This window comes from Equus asinus, chromosome 17 (genome assembly GCF_041296235.1).
Source record: "Equus asinus isolate D_3611 breed Donkey chromosome 17, EquAss-T2T_v2, whole genome shotgun sequence".
Classification (NCBI taxonomy): Eukaryota; Metazoa; Chordata; class Mammalia; order Perissodactyla; family Equidae; genus Equus; species Equus asinus.
Window position 1 is genome coordinate 50,137,414 of NC_091806.1, and position 18,782 is coordinate 50,156,195.

Here is an 18,782-nt window from a genome sequence, read left to right on the forward strand (position 1 = left end):
TATTAAATCTAATTTGGGCAGGTGGCTCTTACTATAAAGCTTGTTTGGCATGTATTTCTAAGTGGAATTTTAAAAAGAACCGTGACTCTGTGGCTTTTATTCTGGTTTTTACCTGAAGCAAGCAAGCAGGGAAGACCTTGTTTTCCATTAAACAGAACAATACAGTATATATTTTTGCATCCCCACCTCTTACAGGTTTAGTTTGCAGTGCTCTGAAACACAGAAATCAAAGCAAGGGAGATAGGTATCTGATAGGATTGTTTCAGTGACATGATCTGTGTTGATGAGGCAGTTTCTTGCTGGTAATGGAAGATAGTAAATGGAAATTTCGCTTTATGATTAAGTCAGTAAATTCTATTAATGGTAATGGTGAGTCAATCCAGGGGAGTTTGGATACCTAAATTTTCCGAAGAGTTACTTTAAACCCTGAACTTAAACTTTTAAAAATAGAAATATTTTTTACCCTATACTTCATCATGGTAGAGGCTGAAAGGGAGACTGCCTGAGGTAGGGTGTTCATAGAAGGCCTCTCTGAAGGAGTAGACTTGTGAGCTGGATCCTGAAGCTGTCTGGGACCAGCCTGCTGAGAGGAGAAGGGCTGGGGGTAGGGGGGGCAGTAAAGAACTAGTTCTCCTTCAGAACTTGAAAGACCCGCTCAGCTGAGTGTAGTGAATGGGAGGGAGAGAGGCAGAAGTGAAGGCAGATTGCTGGGTGGAGGCTAGAATGTGCTGGGCCTTGAAGGCCCTGGCAATGAGGCTGAGTTTCTTTTAGGTGTCATATAGGAAGCTGCTGAGGAAAATCAAATGAATGACAGCTCTAATTATATTTAAAAGGCTTCTCTGTGGAAAATAGGTTGGAGGAGCCCAGTTGTGGAAAGTGAAAGTTGTTATAGTCCAAACAAGAGACGTTGGTGGCAATGGAGATGGTGAGAATAGAGCATTCCTTTGGAGGAAAAATGGACAAGATTCACTGATAGGATGGATGTGAGGAAGAGGGAGGACTTTGAAGGAGAGTTTTCTGTTGGAGATAAAAACATCACCTGCATTGGTGGCGATTCCAGGGCTCAATAAGTGTTAGTTGTTTTCTAGCTCAATTTCTTAAAAGTTCTTGGAACAGTTTTTAGCACGTTGTAAGTACTCAGATGCATTTGCTCTTACAGATGCTGTATGCTGGGCACTGATTGTTCACCAAATGTCTTTTGGGCACCTACTAAATACCAGGCAGTGTCCTGGGTTCTGAGACTATAGCAATGAAAATAGACAAAACTTACTGCTCACATGGAGCTTATATTCTTGTGGTTGGAGAAAGAACATAATGAAGAAAATGATGTTGTATATTAGAAGACAGTAAGTACAATAGAGAAAAATTAAGGAGAGAAGGTGATGGGAAATATGGGGTTGTGGGTTTTCAACTTCAAATAGGGTCACCAGGATTGGTCTCACTGTGAAGGTAAGATTTGAGCAAAGACTTGAAGGCACTGGGCCACATAGAAGTTAGGGGGAAGACATCTTGGACAGAAGGAACATCAAGTACAAAGGCCTTCATGAGGGAAGATAGCCAGTATATAGAGGAAACAGCAGGAGGCCTGTGGGGCTGAAATAGAGTGAACCAACAGGAAGATAGTAGGAGGTTAGGTCAGAGGGGTAATGGAGGTCGGGGGACAGGTGGTGTAGGACCTTGTGTCGAACATTATAAAGACTGTGGCTTTTTTTTTGGCATATGAAACACGAAGGGTAATGACTCATGGTTCCTATCCTTGGAATAGCTCAAGCCCTTGTAATGCAGCGTGGTAAGTGGTGTGAGATGAATAGTGAAAGTGAGTGACTATCAGCTTAGGAGAGGGTGGTCAGGTATGATAATACAGGAGTAATGCTTGGGTCAGGTCTTGCTAAGCTGACAGGGTGTAGGGGCATGATCCAGGAAAGGGAGGAACACAATGCGTCACACTGCAGACAGGTGTGAGTGGCAGCAGGATACCCTCAAGGAGTTGTGGGTAGTTCCTAGTACGAGTAGTGCCTTGTAGGTAATGGGATGTGGCAGGAGACCAAGGTAGGAAAGGCAGGCCAAAACCAGATTATGGGGAATCTCCTCTCTAGGATGTGGACCATTAACATATTTTTTTTTAAAGATTTTATTTTTTCCTTTTTCTCCCCAAAGCCCCCTAGTACATAGTTGTATATTCCTAGTTGTAGGTCCTTCTAGTTGTGGCATGTGGGACGCTGCCTCAGCATGGTTTGATGAGCAGTGCCATGTCCGCGCCCAGGATTCGAACCAGTGAAACACTGGGCCGCCTGCAGCGGAGCGCCGAACTTAACCACTCCGCCATGGGGCCAGCCCCCAACCATTAACATATTTTAAGCAGGAAAGTGACATCGTGCAATTTATTTTTTATTAGTATAATAGTCATTTTGAATGAGGATGGATTTTAGACTAGGCTTGGAGGCAGGAAAGCCAGTTAGGAAAAAATTGATTGCTGTGGTCTAGAGGAGATGGTGAGGGTCTAAATCAAGGCAATAGGAATGGAAAGGTAGGGGTGGATTTTGGAGATTTAGAAATCAAAATTGACAGGAGGCATGAATAGTGAAGTACTCTTTATTCATAGTGGCTTTGAATCTATAGCAGAAATGCCGTTTAGGTAGAATGGTGGAGAGAGGACGTCTGTAAATCTACTCCTCCATAAAAGCAATGAAAACACTGGTAAAAATGGTCCAAATCAACTTTGTCAGAACTCTGGAATTGAACCAAAGGCTGAAACAAGGAGGATTTATTCAGGAGAAACTGCTAGACCTCTAACTTGACCTACTCTCATTCTCTTCTCCCATGATTGTAGCATTGAAAATTGTCATCCTCACAACCAGATAGCTATGAAAATCAGCAGCCTTGCAGCCGTTGGAGGGGACAGATCAGATTTGGAGCCTTCCTAAAAGTCCCATTCTCAGACTGTTATTACTATTTGACCTGTCTTGCAGCTTTCTGGAAAAACCAGTGGGAAAAGCTCTGTCCTTAGTGTGTTTGTGGAAAACAATCAGTGGCAATTGTTTAGTATCAGAGTTGGGAGCAAACGGGAGTCTGGCCAAAATCTTAAAAGGAAGGTGTGAAGGTGTGAAGAATGACGTGCCGTTAGGGGGCTTTGAAAGGTCTGATGGAGTCCTGTGGATTTAGAAGGCTGCACGTTTAGAAGACTGCATGTGCCAAAGGAAGACTTGAGAGGGCCTCAGTCTCTCACCTCTGGCTAATCTTGGGTCCCTTTACAAATAAGAAGTGAAGGCACAGGCAGAATTGTAACTGTTGGAGTATTGAACATGTTTCTTGGCAATGTCTGGCACTTTTTGGTTCAAGACATTTAAGCAAATCCCTGACCAGTCATTAACTGACCATTAAGCTAACTGAGCAAAGACTTTAGTAGCTGTAAATGATAGGGAATTACAGACTTTAAAGAACTAGTTCAGGAAAGTCACTAAACAAACAACAGTGGTAGCAGCAACAACAACAACAGTAACAGCAAACAGCAAACAGTACCTGAGAAGGGGGGGAAATCTGATTTCCAGAGTTGCCACATTACGTTATCTAAAATACCCGGTTTTCAATAAGAAATTATGAGATGCACAAAGAAACAGGAAAATATAGTCTTTACGCAGGAAAAAAGTAGTCAATGGAAACCATCCTTGAAAGGTCCAGCTGTTGAATTTAGTAGACGAGGACTTTAAATTGGCTATTATAAATATGTTCTAAGAACTAAAAGAAGCCATGTCCAAAGAACTAAAGGAAAATATGAGAAAGATGTCTCATCAAATAGAGAATATCAATAAAAACCAAATGGAAATTCTGGAGTTGAAAATACAATAAATAGAGGGGCTAAATAGCAGATTTGAGCTGACAAGAAGAGAGAATAGGTTTGTTAAGATAATTAAATTAAGATGTATATTAAGGTAAATATAGACCTATTCTGAGTAATAAAAAGTGAAAAGATGAAGAAAAAGGAACAGAGCCTCAGAGACCTGTGGGACACCATCAGGCATACTGATATATTCATAATTGGAGTCCCATAAAGAGAGGAGAAGGAGAAAGATGCAGAAAGAATATTTGAAGATATAAATTTGCCAAATTTGGTGACAAACATTAATGTAAACATCCAAGAATACCTCCAAACAGGATAAAGTCAAGGAGCTCAATCCCTAGACACATGGTAGTCAAACTGCTGAAAGTAGCAAGAGGAAAATGACTCATCATCATCTTCAAGAGGTCCTCAAGATTAACAGCTGGCTTCTCATCCATAACCATGGAGACCAGAAGGCAGTGGGTTGACATATATAAAATGCTGAAAGGAAGAGACTGTCAAACAATAATTCTGTATCCAGTAAAACCATCCTTCAAAAATGGAGAAATTAAGATATTGCTAAATAAACAAGAATGAGGGAATTTGTTGACAGCTGACCTGCTCTACAGTAAATACTAAAGGGAGTCCTTCAGGCTAAAATGAGAGGACACTAGATGGAAGAATACATGTAGAAATAAAGAGCAGTGGTAAAGACAGCTACATAGATAAATATAAAAGACAGGATAAGAATGTTTTTGTAACTTTTTGTTTTCTATTTGATTTAAAAATCATATACATAAAACAATTTTAATTGATTTTAATACAGTTTAAATAAAACTGTACTGATGGGCTCATAATGTGTGAAGATATAATTTGTATGACAATAATAATGCAAAGGGGGGGAACAGAGCTATATTGGAGCAATATTTCTCTATACTATTAAAATTAAGTTTGTATTAACCCAAACTAGGTTGTTTTAAGTTAAAGTGTTAATTATAATCCTCAGGCAACTACTAAGAAAGTAACTAAAAAAAGTAGTAAAATAAACAAGGAGTTTAAAATGGTGCACTAAAAAATATCTATTTAACACATCAGAAAACAGTGATGGAAGAATACAGGAACAAAGATATAAGACACAGAAGAAATATAGCAAAATGGCAGATGTAAATCGTATGTTATCAGTAATTATCTTAAGTGTAAATGGATTAAACACTTGAATTAAAAAGCAGAGATTGGCAGAGTGGATTAAAAAAAACATGATCCAACTATGTACTGCCTTCAGGAGACACTGTAGATTAAAAGATACAGATGAAAGGGAGAAAATAATATGTCTACAAATAGTAACCAGAAGAGAGCTGGAGTGGCTATAGTAATATCAGACAAAATAGATTTTAAGACAAAAATTATTACTGGAGACATAGAAGAACATTTTATAATGATAAAGGGTAAATCTCTCAAGAAGATACATCAATTATAAATAGATCTGTTTCTAATAACAGAGCCCCAAATGCATGAAGCAAAATACATGAAGAATTGAAGAGAGAAATAGATAATGTAACAATAATAGTTGGACACTTCAATACCCTACTTTCAGGAATAGATACAACTAGACAGAGGATCATCAATGAACAGAAGACTAGAACAGCACTATAAACCAACGAGACCTAGTAGACATCCATAGACTACTCCAGCCAACAAGAGCAGAATACATACATTGTTCTCAAGTGCACATGAAACGTTATTCAGAGAAGACCATATATTACGTCATGAAAAAAGCTTCAATAAATTTAAAAGGGTTGAAATCTACAAAGTATATTCTCCAACCACAATGGAGAAATTAGAAATCAGTAACAGGAAATTTATAAATATGTGGAAATTAAACATACTTCTAAATAACCAGTGTGTCAATGAAGAAAACAAGGGAGAATAAATATTTGAGATAAATGAAAATAAGAACACCGCATACCAAAACTTATGGGATGCAGTGAAAGCAGTGCTTGGTGGAAATTTATAGCTGGAAATACCTACATTAAAAAAGATCTCTAATCATTAACCTAATAATCTGCCTTAAGAAACCAGAAAACGAAGAGCAAACAAAACCCAAAGCATTCAGAAAAAAAGGAAGTAACAAAGATTAGATCAAAGATTGGTTCCTTGAAAAGATCGACAAAACTGACAAACCTTTTGGTAGCCTGACCAAGAAAAAAAAGAGAGAAGGCTCAAATTGCTAAAGTCAGGAATGAAAGAAGGGGCATTACTACTGACTTTACAGAAATAAAAAGGATTATAAGAGAATGCCATGAATAATTATATGAAAAATTAGATAACTTAGATAGGATGGAGAAATTCCTAGAAAGACACAAATAAACTGACTCAAGAAGAAATATTGGAGTAGATTTATAACAAGAGATTGAATTAATAATTTAAGAACTTCTCACAAGAACAAACCTTGACCCAGGTGGCTTCACTGGTGAATTCTACCAAACACTTAAATAATCAATACGAATCCTTTACAGACTCTTTGAAAAAATAGAAGAAGAGGGAACACTTCCCAATTCATTCTATGAGGTCAGTATTACCCTGATAGCAAAACCAGACAAAGACATCACAGGAAAGAAAACTACTGGCCAAAATCCATAGTGAATATAGAAGTCAAAATCCTCAGTCAAATACTAGCCAACTGAATCCAGCACATATAGAAAAGATTATACACCAGGTCCAAGGGAGATTTATCTCAGGAATTTAAAGTTGGCTTAACATCTGAAAAATCGGTGTAATTCACCGTATTATACAATAAAGAACTAAATACACATGATCGTATCAATAGATGCAGAAAAACCATTTAACAAAACCTAATACACTTTTATGATAAAAAACCCTCAACAAACTAGAAATGGAAGGGAACTTCCTTGACTTGATAAAGGATATCTATGAAAAATCTACAGCTAAGGTCCCACTTCATGGTGAAAGACTGGACGTTTCCCCCTAAAGTCAGGGACATGACAAGGATGTTTGCTCTCACTGCTTCTATTTGATATTGTACTGGAGGTTCTAGCTTGGGCAGTTACAAATGAAAAAGGAATAAAAGGCATCTGGGTTGGAAAGGAATAGGTAGAATGATCTCTATGTATATCTGCTTTTGTCTTGCATATAGAAAATACTAAAGAATCTTAGGTTAGAATTATAAATGAGTTCAGCAAGGTTGCAGGATATAAAACCAATACAGAAAAATCCATTGTGTTTCTGTACACCAGCAATGAAGGAAACAATTCCATTTATTATAGCATCAAAAAGAATAAAACGTGTAACAATAAGTTTTAACAAAAGAAGTGCAAGGCTTGTACACTTAGTTACAAAATATTGGTGAAAGGAAGTGAAGGAGTCCTCAATAAATGGAAATATATCCCATGTTCATGGATTGGAAGAGTTACTATTGTTAAGATATCAGCAATCCCCAGTTGATCTATAGATTTAATGCAGTCCTTATAAAAAAAATCCTAGGTGCCTTTTTTCCTGAGACAAGGTGATCTTAAAATTCATATAGAAAGGTAAGGGACCCAGAGTAGTCAAAATAGTCTTGAAAAAGTAGAACAAAGTTGGAGGATTCACTTCCCTATTCCAGAGCTTAAAACAAAGTGATCAAGACCGTGTTGTTCTGGTATATAGATCAATGGAATAATATTGAGAGCACAGAAATAAACCTTTACGTTTTTGGCCAGTTGATTTTTGACAAGAGTGCCAAGACAATTCAGTAGGGGAAAAGAAGTCGTGGGTCATAAAGCTAAATGCAAAAGCTGAAGCTATAAAAATTTTACAAGAAAACGTAGGAGTAAATCTTTGTGACCTTGGGAAATGGTTTCTTAGATATACAACAAAAGTATAAATAGAGATAAAAAATTAATTGGACTTCATCAAAATTAAAAACTTTTGTGCTGCAAAATACTATCAAGAGAGTGAAAAGACAACCCAAGAAGGAGAGAAAATACTTGAAAATCATGTACCTGATAAAAGGCTTGCATCCAGAATATCTAAGATGAATAACCCAACTAAAAACAGATAAAGTATTTGAATATACATTTCTCCAAAGTAGGTATATCAATGTCCAATAAGCACATTAAAAGCCATTAGGCAAATGCAAATCAAAACCACAATGAGATACCTTTTGATACTCACTAGATGGCTATAACAAAGGAGAAGGACAATAGTAAGTGTTGACAAAATTGTGTAGAAATTGGAACCCTCATTCTTTTCTGGTGGTGATGTAAAAATGGTACTGCCCTTTGGGAAGACATCTTGTCACTTTCTCAAGATGTTCAACATAGAATTATCATGTGGCCCAGCAAGTTCACTCTGTGTCCACCCAAGAGAAATGAAAACTGATGTTCACACGAAAACTTGTACATAAGTGTTCATACCAACATTATCTCTAATAGCCAAAAAGTGGAAACAACCCAAATATCCATCAAATGATGAATGGTTAACAAGATGTGGTATATCCATATAATGCAGTATTATTCTGCAGTAAAAGGAGATGAAGTACTGATTCATGCTACTTGAAAACATTATGCTGAGTGAAAGGAGCCAGTCACAAATACCACACAATGTATGATTCTGTTTACATAAAATGTTTAGAAGAGGCAAATCTATAGAGATAGAAAGTAGATTAGTTGTTGCTGGGGGCTGGAGGAGGGAGGGGTTGGTGAATGACTGCTAATAGGTATGGGGTTTCTTTTTGGGGAGATGAAGATTTTGTAAAATTAGATTGTGGTGATGGATGCACAACTCTGAATATACTAAAAGCCATTGAATTATATGCTTTAAATGAGTGAATTGTATGATATGTGCACCAGATCTCAATAAAGCTGTTAAAAAAGATAGAATACAGTTAACATTTGTCAGACTCAAATGCGGCTTTGTCTTCCGTGGTGTAACAACTTGTAGTAATCTTTGAAATCTTTTATTCCAGTTTGTTGTGGTTGAGGATTTCTGTTCTGAGGCCCCTCCTTCCTGTGCATTAATAAAGAGAAAATGTAGGGAATATCCCTGGTGGTGATCATGACAGCCTCCTGGGGTCAGACCGTGCTTCATGTGTGCTTTCATTGTTATCTTACCAGGTCCTCATCGCAGCCCTTTGATGGGTGGTACTCCCGTTTGATGAAGGAGAAGGTGAGATGGAGAGAGGTTAAGTTGATGGTCCAGGGTCACGTCACCAGTAAGACAGGGAATGGCATTCCAGTCCAGGCTGGGTTGCAGAGTTTGCTCTGTTGACCTCTGTCCTGACCACCTTCAGTACAGTGTTGAGGAATGATACCTTCCTTCAAAAATAGGCTCTTGTAAAATTTGTAAATTTCAGATTTATTACCTTAGGATTTTGGCGGTTTGGTATTTTTATAATAAGCTGTGATAGGCTCCTGTACTCTTTCTTTCTGAATTTAGGCTCTTCCCAGAACACTAATACTGTCAGTTGATTAGTTCAGCTTGCAAACAAGAAGAAATCATTAACCAGCATGTTATTCTAGAAGATGACCAGAGGCGCTAATTCTAAAAATCCAAGAGCTTTTTCAAAGCCTGTCCCCAGGGTGCATTCTTTGCTACTTACTGGGCCCAGATTGTAGCTTGTTTTTGGGCAGTGGCTGTGGGCTGGTCTGGGTTACTCATTAGCCACCAGAGCTCCTAAGTCCGTTGTGGGAATTGCTTGTTAGAAGCGCGGTGTCCTCAGTGGCCAACAGACCTGCTGCATTTTAGATAGAGGTGACGCAGGGTGGAAAGACCAGGATCTCTTCAGTGTGGAGCAAAGATCAAACCACAAGCGTGGCAGGGCTTACCACTGCCCGCAGGTAGTCCTGCGGATGCTCTTCTCTTTCAAAACTGGTTTCTGAAGTCAGGCCAGGGCAGGAACTCCCTCCACCACCCCCAAAGCAAATTCTTTACCTAAAAAGATAAGGTTTTTTGCTACATCTGCTCCCAGCAGTATGGGGCGGCTGGGGTTGTTGGTGAGGCCCTCTGCCTGGAGAGAAGTGCAGCTTGAGTGAGCATGAACTAGCCTTTGCCAGGGAAGCTCCTGATGGGCCCCAGTGCACAGATTGCTCTGCGGTGTCCTCACCCCACGATGCACAGTGGGAGAGGTGTCCTTCCAGGGCACTTGGCTAAACTTTGGACATAACTATTGATTCAGATGTGTTAATCTGCGTGTGGACTATCAGTCATCCATAGTCATACTAGATTTTTCTGAGAACCTTACCTCAGGTAGGTGTGTTTGAACCCGTGTGGCAGCTTTCCCGATGGAATTCCCCTGTGGCTTTTCTAGGCTTTAACACTTAGGGACAGCCTTGCTCAGCTGAGTAAAAGCAACAGCCGCCATCCAGATAAGGGCTAGTGTTTGTGGGCTTAGGTGCTGGGCACTGTGTGAGGCTTGTACTCCTTGATCCTCATGGTGGTGTCTCTACCGTGAGACGAAGGCATTGAGGCAACAGCCTAGACCTGAGCCCAGATGGGCTCCAGCTCCGGGCCCTCCACCGTCTGTGTCCCTGCACCATCTCATGAGCTCCCAGGCAGGCAAACCTGCCTCTCCTCATGGGGGTGCCTTGGTCATCCTGCCCTGTGGGGGATGTACCTGTTGAGGTGGGACAAGCGGCTGGGGACAGTGACAGGAAGTGTCTGAGAGACTAGAATTCACTGTGGCAACACACAGGGGGGCCCCTAACCGTGTTGGGGGGTTAAGGGGGTTTCTCAAAGAGGTGACAACCTCACTGCTTAGTTGGAGGAGGGGAGGGGCAACTATTGTAGAGGTGGTAGAATGCCTGAGGACCAGGGTTGGGGAAAGCAGGCATGGCTGGGGCTCCAGTGAATCTCTCTGGGCTGCCCCCTTAAGGGAGGGAGAGTGAATGGTGAGCAGGGCCCAGAACCGTGGGGCCTTCAACATAGGCCACACAAGGGGTGTGGACCGCATCCTCTGCCCTTGGAAGAGACTCGGGTTTTGTACATGGGAATCCATGGACAGATGGATCCAAGGACCCTGCTGGAGGTAGGAGAACATTCAGCTTCAGCTTGAACATTTCTGGAGTTGGGGAGTCCATTGCCTCACAAGGCACTCGACTTCTATTTTTTCTTTTTTGTTGTAAAGTAAAACACAGATACAGAAAATCACACAAAACCCATGTTTAAAGATGAATGAATTATTATAAGGGGAACATAATTGTGGCTTCCACCCAGGTAACCACCCCGGAAGCCCTGCCACATGCTCTGTCCCATTCGCCTACCCGCAAGCCTACCACCAGGGCTGGGTTCTTTGTGTCCTTTATAGGTTTCTCAACCAAGGGGGTATCCTGAACACTATGGTTTGGTCTTCCTGTTTCTAAACATTCTGTGTTCTTTAATCTTTTAATCTGTGCCCATTTCTTTTCCTTACAATGGTCTGTTGAAGACCCGGAACGTTAAGTTGTAGCGGTCATGGCGTGTTTCACCACGTTCTTGGCTCTCCGGCAGCTGGCTCCAAAGGCCACATCACGTGGAGCTGCCCCTCCGCCAGACTCCAGGTGGTGCCCTGCTCTTTCGTATGGGGCTCTTGCTGTTTCTGGCCGATTCTGTTTTTGTGGGGCTAGCAGCTGTCCACGTCCTCTGCCTGGCTCCATTCATTCCTTTGGGGAGGCAAAATGGTGATATTCTCGTTCAGCAATTTCTTTTTCATCGACTTGTAATTGTTTTATAAAGAAACCTTTCCCTGTAGGTACTGTCTGATTCCCCAGGGGATGGTTCATCTGGAAGAGGCAGGATAGCTCATTCTTTCTCTTTATTTACCAGTTTTCACGATAACTTGTTCCTTAACGTCCTCTGAAGTCAGGTGACCAGTTAGGTGGTTTTTTTTTTTTAAAGATTTTATTTTTTTCCTTTTTCTCCCCAAAGCCCCCCGGTACATAGCTGTATATTCTTCGGTGTGGGTCCTTCTAGCTGTGGTATGTGGGACGCTGCCCCAGCATGGTTTGACGAGCAGTGCCATGTCCACGCCCAGGACTCGAACCAACGAAACACTGGGCCGCCTGCAGCAGAGCGCACGAAGTCAACCACTCAGCCACGGGGCCAGCCCCTAGGTGTTTTTTTAAATGTAATTTTGAACTCACAGATTTTAATGTTTTTGTGAATTTTGATCATTGGTCTTTTTATCTTTTTTGAAGCTCAGGCTGTCCCGCCTTTGGTTAATGGAGTCTCTTTATTAGGGTGCTGAGTGTTTTTGCCGTGGCTCTGGTGGTCTGTGGTCTTTGACAATCCTCCGTAGGCAGCAGATCCAGGCTTGTCGTGTGCCTTGCCCCAGTCCTGGAGCCAGCACTTTCTCCAGGAAGCCTAGTTGGGAGAAAAGGTGCTCGCAGACCATAGTCTGGGTGTGGTGGTGCTCGTGGCTCCCAGGCGTAATCCTTCTAACTGCTCTAGGAAATATACATACTTGTCTTCAAGGGAAGATGCCTCCTGAGGTTGTTGTGGACTGCCGCTTAAGTTCAGGATGGTGAGGGTTTTCCCTTGAACTTCTTCCACACCAGGAATCTCAAGGATGCTGGGGATGATCCAGTTAGACTGTGTCCTCATCACTCATGAACTTTATCCTGGGTTGCACCCACGACAGGCTCTGACCCCACCACTGTCACTGTGCACTCATCCAGTCCCCCCTCCTGCCCCGCCCTGGAGCAGCTGTGCCTGATCTAAGTGTATCATCTGAGCGATGCTGTTACTGCACGCGCTCCCTTTCACCCTCACTTCAATGCTTGATGCTCACTCAGTTCCTTCGATCATGTGCTCGCTAACTTCGGATGTTGGAAACTCATTCTCTGGATGCGAAAAGGGCCTGGGGCACATCATTGCTCTCAGTTCTCACAAGTTGTTGAGGTTGGTACACTTGAGGCTAATTGTGCTGGATGTGAAATCCCTGCCTCACATTTATTTTCCTTGCATATCTTAAGTGTTTTCACCCTTTTCTTCTGGTGTAAAGCGATGCCACAATCTGAGGGTATCTGGTTTTCTTTGTTGTATAAGCTGCTTGCTCTTGTTTACTGGATGTTCAAAGGATTTTTTTCTTTTTCTTTAAAGTCCAATAATTTTATTAGGCTATGTGCTGGTGTATATTATTTGGGGTCGATATTCACAGGAATGAGGTGTGGTTTTTTACGTGGTTTGAAATCTTTAGTTTGTTTAATTTCAGGAAGGCGTTTTCAAAGGCGTGTGTTAGTCTGCTCCACTGCTCAGTTGGTCGTCTTCCTGAGGGACACCTACTATCCATATGTTGCATCTTTGTCTGTTTTCAATATTTGCTACTTTCTTTTGAATTCTTTATCTGTTTCTTCATTTCTTTTTGAGTTAAGTAATTTTCTTTTTTTTCATTTTCTGTTTCTTTCGAGACCCCTGTCGTGTTTATTTGTTCTTTTATTCTTCATTTCTAAAATGATTTTTTGTTGATTTTTTTTCGGTGAGGAAGATTGGCCCTGAGTTAACATCTGTTACCAACCTTCCTCTTTTTTTTTTTTTTTGCTTGAGGAAGATTGTCCCTGAGCTAACATCTGTGGGAATCTTCCTCTATTTTATATGTGGGATACTGCCACAGCATGGCTTGATGACCATTGTGGAGGTCTGTGCCCGGGATCCAAACTGGCAAACCCTGGGCTGTCAAAGCGGAGTGTGTGAACTTAAGCACTATGCCACCAGGCCGGCCCCCTAAAATGATTTTTATTTCTAATTTTCCTGATTTCTTTTACCTAATATCTGAGGTTTTCTAATGGACTTTTGAATGTCTTTTATACTTTGTTGACGTCTGTTAGCGTATTTCAAAATGGAGGGCTCCAATTTTGATCTATTCTTTGGGGACGTCTTTCTGAGGAGCTTTCATTGTTTGTAGGAACAATGTCCGTTGTTCTGCTCTTTGTTCTCCTTTTTTCTTGTGGTCTCTTTGTATGGAATTTGACCTCCGTAGCTTCGTGTGGCTTATTTTTCTGTGAACTTAGTTTTCTGAGCTGTCCGTGGAGGCACAGCCCAGGGTGGCTTTTCTGCTGCACACAGCTCTCCTCTGCTGGCGTCCCTGGCTCTGCCTGCCTGCTCCTGTGGACCCTCCGTGTCCCGTGTCGCTGTGTTCCTCTCTGCTCAGTGTGGACTCCAGGCCTGGAGGCTCTGCTCAGTGGGAGGCCGGGGCCAGGCCGCTCCAGCCCACTGGTCCTCTCACTCAGCCCTCTGAGCTAACCTGGTTCTGCTTAGGGCTCTCCTGTCCTCAGGTCTGGCTGATACGCCGTTCTTTTCTCTGTCTTCTCGTACGCAGATGTATTGCCATGAGGTCTTCTGGCTTTCAGTGATTTTCCCCTTGAGGGAACTGCGCTCAGAGATGTGAAGTAATTTACCATTGGTTGCAGAGCAAATTAGAGGCCGCTCTTGGATTCCAGCTTCACATGCCTGGCTCTGAAGCCTGCTCTTGTCATCATATGCCTGTGCCTCTCCAGGAGAACCTTGACCTGCCCTGATTGAGAAAAAATGTGTGTGTGTTTGTTGTAAATTGGCCAATTAAAGAAAAAGCTTTGGATGAAAAGCCCTAGCTTCTTGCCCAAGCCCTGTCTTGTTCCACAGAGGGTGTGTGGTTTAGCCGTTTGTTTCTATTGCTCCTGGTGGTTTCCCCATAACTCTAAATTATATGCTTTTAGTTTTATTTTGCGATTTATCAATCTTGAGTAGTATCTATAGATTTCCCTCGTGGAGATGATTTAGCTCATTTTGCATTATTTTTTCTTTCTGCTGCCTCCCCGTCTTTTTATTATTTCTGCTCTAGATCTGACCCTTTGTGACTCTCTGCACAATTAAGTTCCTGCCACCCAGGGGGTTTCTTCACTAGGACTTGGGTAGGTAGGGTGCACACGCCAGAGGGAGGGGCTCAGACACAGATTCCTGGACACCTTGTTGGAGGCACACACGCATGCACACACAGGCACACACATGTGTGCCCTCCTATGCACAGGGCTTTGCTTGTACACTCCAGGCTGTGTGACGCTGCCTGCAGTCTTTGTGGGTATGGCAGAAGGCTCCCAAGACATTGTTTTCATGGCCCTTTCAGCCAGATCCAAAAGGCCTACCTCAGCAAACATACTACTTTTTAAGAAAAAGTTTTCTGTTGACCCGTCACTCACGGTCCTCAGGCCCGCTGCTCTACACGGTGCTCCTTGACTCCTCAGGGGGCCTTCAGCTGCTCAGCTTCTTACAGATGGAGGAGCTGGGGCGCTGCTCTGACCAGCCCTCTGGCTGCACGAGGTCAGGGCTGGGAAGAGAGAGTGACTGGCAAAGGAGATTTGGGTGTCTCCTCCCAGCCTGCACTCCTTGTTCCCCAGAGCTGACTGCTATGCTTGTTTTATTAAAGGTCTCCAGCCTCCACCCTCACCCCCAACTGGAATGGCAGCTCCCCAAGGGCAGGAAGTACTGCCTTAACCTGTAAGTCCCAGCACCCCGAATAGTGCCGGGCGAGTGAGCCGGCCACATGGTCCTGTCTGACCAGCCACTTCATTGGGGGCTTGCTAGGGTAGGATCGGCTCAAAAGAGTGTTCCTTTAATTTAGCAGATATTAAACTCCATTTATTAGTAAGTTAGTAGTGAAAGATAAGTGCTGTTTGGGAGTGTCCTGGAGAGAGGGAGCTTGCCTTCTGGGAGAGGCGAGATAAGTTCCAAGAGGGGCTGTGCTAGAGGCTGAGCCGAGTGGATGGCATTTCTGGAGGAGGGCATGGGTGAGCCCAGTGGCTGTGCCTCTGTGAGCACCCGGGGCTGGGAGTCTTCTGGGGTGGTGGCTGCTGTGGAAGCCTTTCTTCCCACTGAAAATACAATCACTAAACCAAGGGCTCGCCTGGAAAGGGTCTTTAATAGTAAACTTTATTCCTTGTTTCAGAACGTGATGGAAATTTACACAGACTTGTTTGTGCATGCGACTTACTTTATCCTGTGTGATGAATAATTTCTTGTATTTTTACAGTACTTGTTAAGATGAATAGACTCAAAAAAATCGCCTGTGCTCTCTAGGCCTCAGTTTCCACAGTTAGTCAAGGTGGAGGAAAACTGAATATGGTTCGATCTCCAGTCCACGTCGGACATGTTCCATACATGCAAATGTTCGTTGAATTAAGGCTAATTTAGCAGTAGATCTAGGATGCAGCTAGAGTTTGTCATAAATATAATGTACCTTTCATCCCTTTTTCGTATAATGGAGCATTCCTAAACTTCAGTGAATATTATAAAAGTGAACTTATCAGTTTTTGTCGGCTGGTGAATTTCATAAGGAAGGAAAATTGGAAGCCTGCAGTAGTTGAAACTTTATACTTTGGAAAATTATCTATGGCCGTAAAAGTCAGTTTTAAGAGTAAACTATTAGCTGATAATGATTTATTGTGGAAAACATTCAGCAGGTATTTTGAGTGCTTCCAATTCCAGAACTGTGGCAAAAGATGGAGTTAAAAATGGTGCCAGCAATCACTTCCCCTCATGGAGTGGCTGCTTTCCTGGGTGGTGCTTATGGACTAGCCTGGCGCTGTCAGGTTTGCGGGTCTGCCTCAGGGCCTCCGCACTGGCTTGGTTGGAGCAGATTGCTTCTTTCCTTGGGCTCCTGACAGCGGTGATTCTGCCTTTAATGGTGATGTGTCAGTCTTGTTAGGGAATGGGCGTTTGTTTAGAAATCAGTTAAAGTAAGAACGCATTTGTGTTCTCTTTTTCTAGGCAAAAGTAAGGAAGCAGAAATAAAGAGAATAAACAAAGAGCTGGCAAACATTAGATCAAAATTTAAAGGTAAGTGTGTCATGAAACGTTCTGTTGTAAATTTTGTATATGGTAGGGACTTAATCTTTTAGTGTCATCTTTGTGTTTTTTCACTTCAAACTAAAGTTTAGTTCTCAGTTAGCATGTTTACTATCATGGCTCTGTTAAAATTAAAGAGTGTTTAAAGTCAAGCCATTGGTTATTCTTGAGTTGTTTGATGGTTTGTGTGCAGTTGATCAGATAGCGTGACCCCTCCAGGGACCCGATCTTTTCCTGGAGCTGGAAGGACGCTAATCTAGAGCGGCTCCTTCCGCTCGTGGCCTCTTCTCCAAAAGGGCCAGGAGTGGTGTGAGCCACAGACCCAATGTATTAGGGGCTCAAAGTATGATCTCAAATGAAGAAATGCTCTCCCTGAGGCTGCTCATTATTTGTTTGAAGTATTATCAAGTGATCTGAGCACTTCCTGTGTTGAAGTGTTTTCCACTGTTAATGAAATGAGTAACGTACCATGTTACCTAATCCACCCAGGTAGACCGCCTTTCCGTAAGCCAGTTTCTGGGGAGTACACCTTCCCTGAACATCCTCATTTTGAAGATTGTAAAGGGTAGATTTTCAGACTTTAGGACATATTTGTGAAAGGCTTGTTATCCTTTAAGCCTTAGTTTTTCAGTTAATTTTTACAGGTTTGAGACCTGGTTCAAGTCTCTGAGCAGACTTTAGCTGTGAGAGTGGCTAAAATTGCCCAGAAACAATGAATAGAGGAGAGGGCTAGGATTGAACCCTGAGGAACTGGAGGGACAGGCAGAGGGTGAATTTCTTGGAATGGATGCTTTTTCAGGGCTTGAGAATGGATATCCTGCTTTATCAGGTGATGCAAAAACAAGTGGGATTTGAGCTGTTACTAACTGGTATATCCCCTGTTGAGCCCTAGGGAGAGTAATATGGTTAATATTTTTAACCAGGTCCAAAGATCCTCTAGATGGTCTGTGAAACTCCTGAAATTGTATGTGAAATGGTTTGCTTATATATATATTTGTTTTTTTGAGGGTGGGGGTGGTGTCTATAACTTGTCTTGCTTTTAGAAAAATTTTTCATTAATTTTTTTTTTAACAAAGACTTCTATAATAAAGACTTTATTTTTTTTTAGCGCAATTTTAGGTTCACAGCAAAACTGAGAGGAAGGTGCAGAAGTTTCCTGTATACCCCCTGCCCCCATGCACGCACAGCCTCCCAGTATCACCATCCCCCACCAGAGAGGGAAGTTCGTTACAGTGCTTGAACCTACGTTGACATGTCGTCATCACCCCAAGGTCCACAGTTTACATCAGTATTCACTCTTGCTGTTACATATTCTGTGGGTTTGGACAAATGTATAATGACGCGTGTCCACCATTCCAGTGTTGCGCAGAGTAGTTTCACTGTCCTAAAAGTCCTCTGTGCTCCGCCTGTTCGTCCCTCCCTCTCCGATAACCCCTGGCAACCACTGGTCTCTCTATTGTCTCTGTAGTTTTGCCTTTTCCAGAATTTCATAAAGTTGGAATCATACAGTATGTGGCCTTTTCAGATTGGCTTCTTTCACTTAATAATATGCATTTAAGTTTCCTTCATGTCTTTTGATGGCTTGATGGCTCATTTCTTTTTTGTGCTAAATGATATTCCACTGTCTAGATGGACCACAGTTTATCCATCCACCTACTGTCGGGCATCTTGGTTGCTTCCAAGTTTCAGCAATTGTAAATAAAGCTGTTATAAACATCTGTGTGCAGGTTTTTGTGTGGATGTAAGTTTTCAGCTCCTTTGGGTAAATATCAAGGAGTGTGATTGCTGGATCGTGTGGTGAGAGCATTTTAGTTTTGTTAAGAACCACCAAACTGTCTTCCAAAGTGGCTGTACTGCTTTGCAATCCCTCCAGCAGAGAAGGAGAGTGTCTGTTGCTCCGCATCCTCACCAGCATTTATCGTTGTCAGTGGTCTGGATTTTGGCCACACTGGTAGGTGTGTAGTGACATCTTACTGCTGTTTTAATTTGCATTTCTCTGATGACATGTGACGTGGAGTTTATTTGTGCTTATTTGCCATCTGTACATCTTCTCTGGTGAGGTGTCTATAACTTTCATTGCTTCTAAAAGGGAGGGACCATGACGTGGTGGTGAAGAATGAAGTTGCCCCGACTACCCCAGATTCATTTCCCCGCCCCAGTGATGCTTATTTGC

General features: G+C 42.2%; 1 protein-coding gene across 7 annotated transcripts in view; it reads left to right on the forward strand.

Moving 5' to 3' along the window:
- Nucleotides 1-18,782, forward strand: part of AP2A2 (adaptor related protein complex 2 subunit alpha 2) — a 91,222-nt gene that overhangs the window by 15,203 nt on the left and 57,237 nt on the right. For all 7 annotated transcript variants that reach the window (XM_044749614.2, XM_044749618.2, XM_044749615.2 and 4 more), the window contains one exon: nucleotides 16,532-16,600. In XM_044749614.2, coding sequence (XP_044605549.1) covers nucleotides 16,532-16,600 — 69 coding nt within the window. Of the gene's footprint in view, nucleotides 1-16,531; nucleotides 16,601-18,782 lie in introns of those variants that run through there.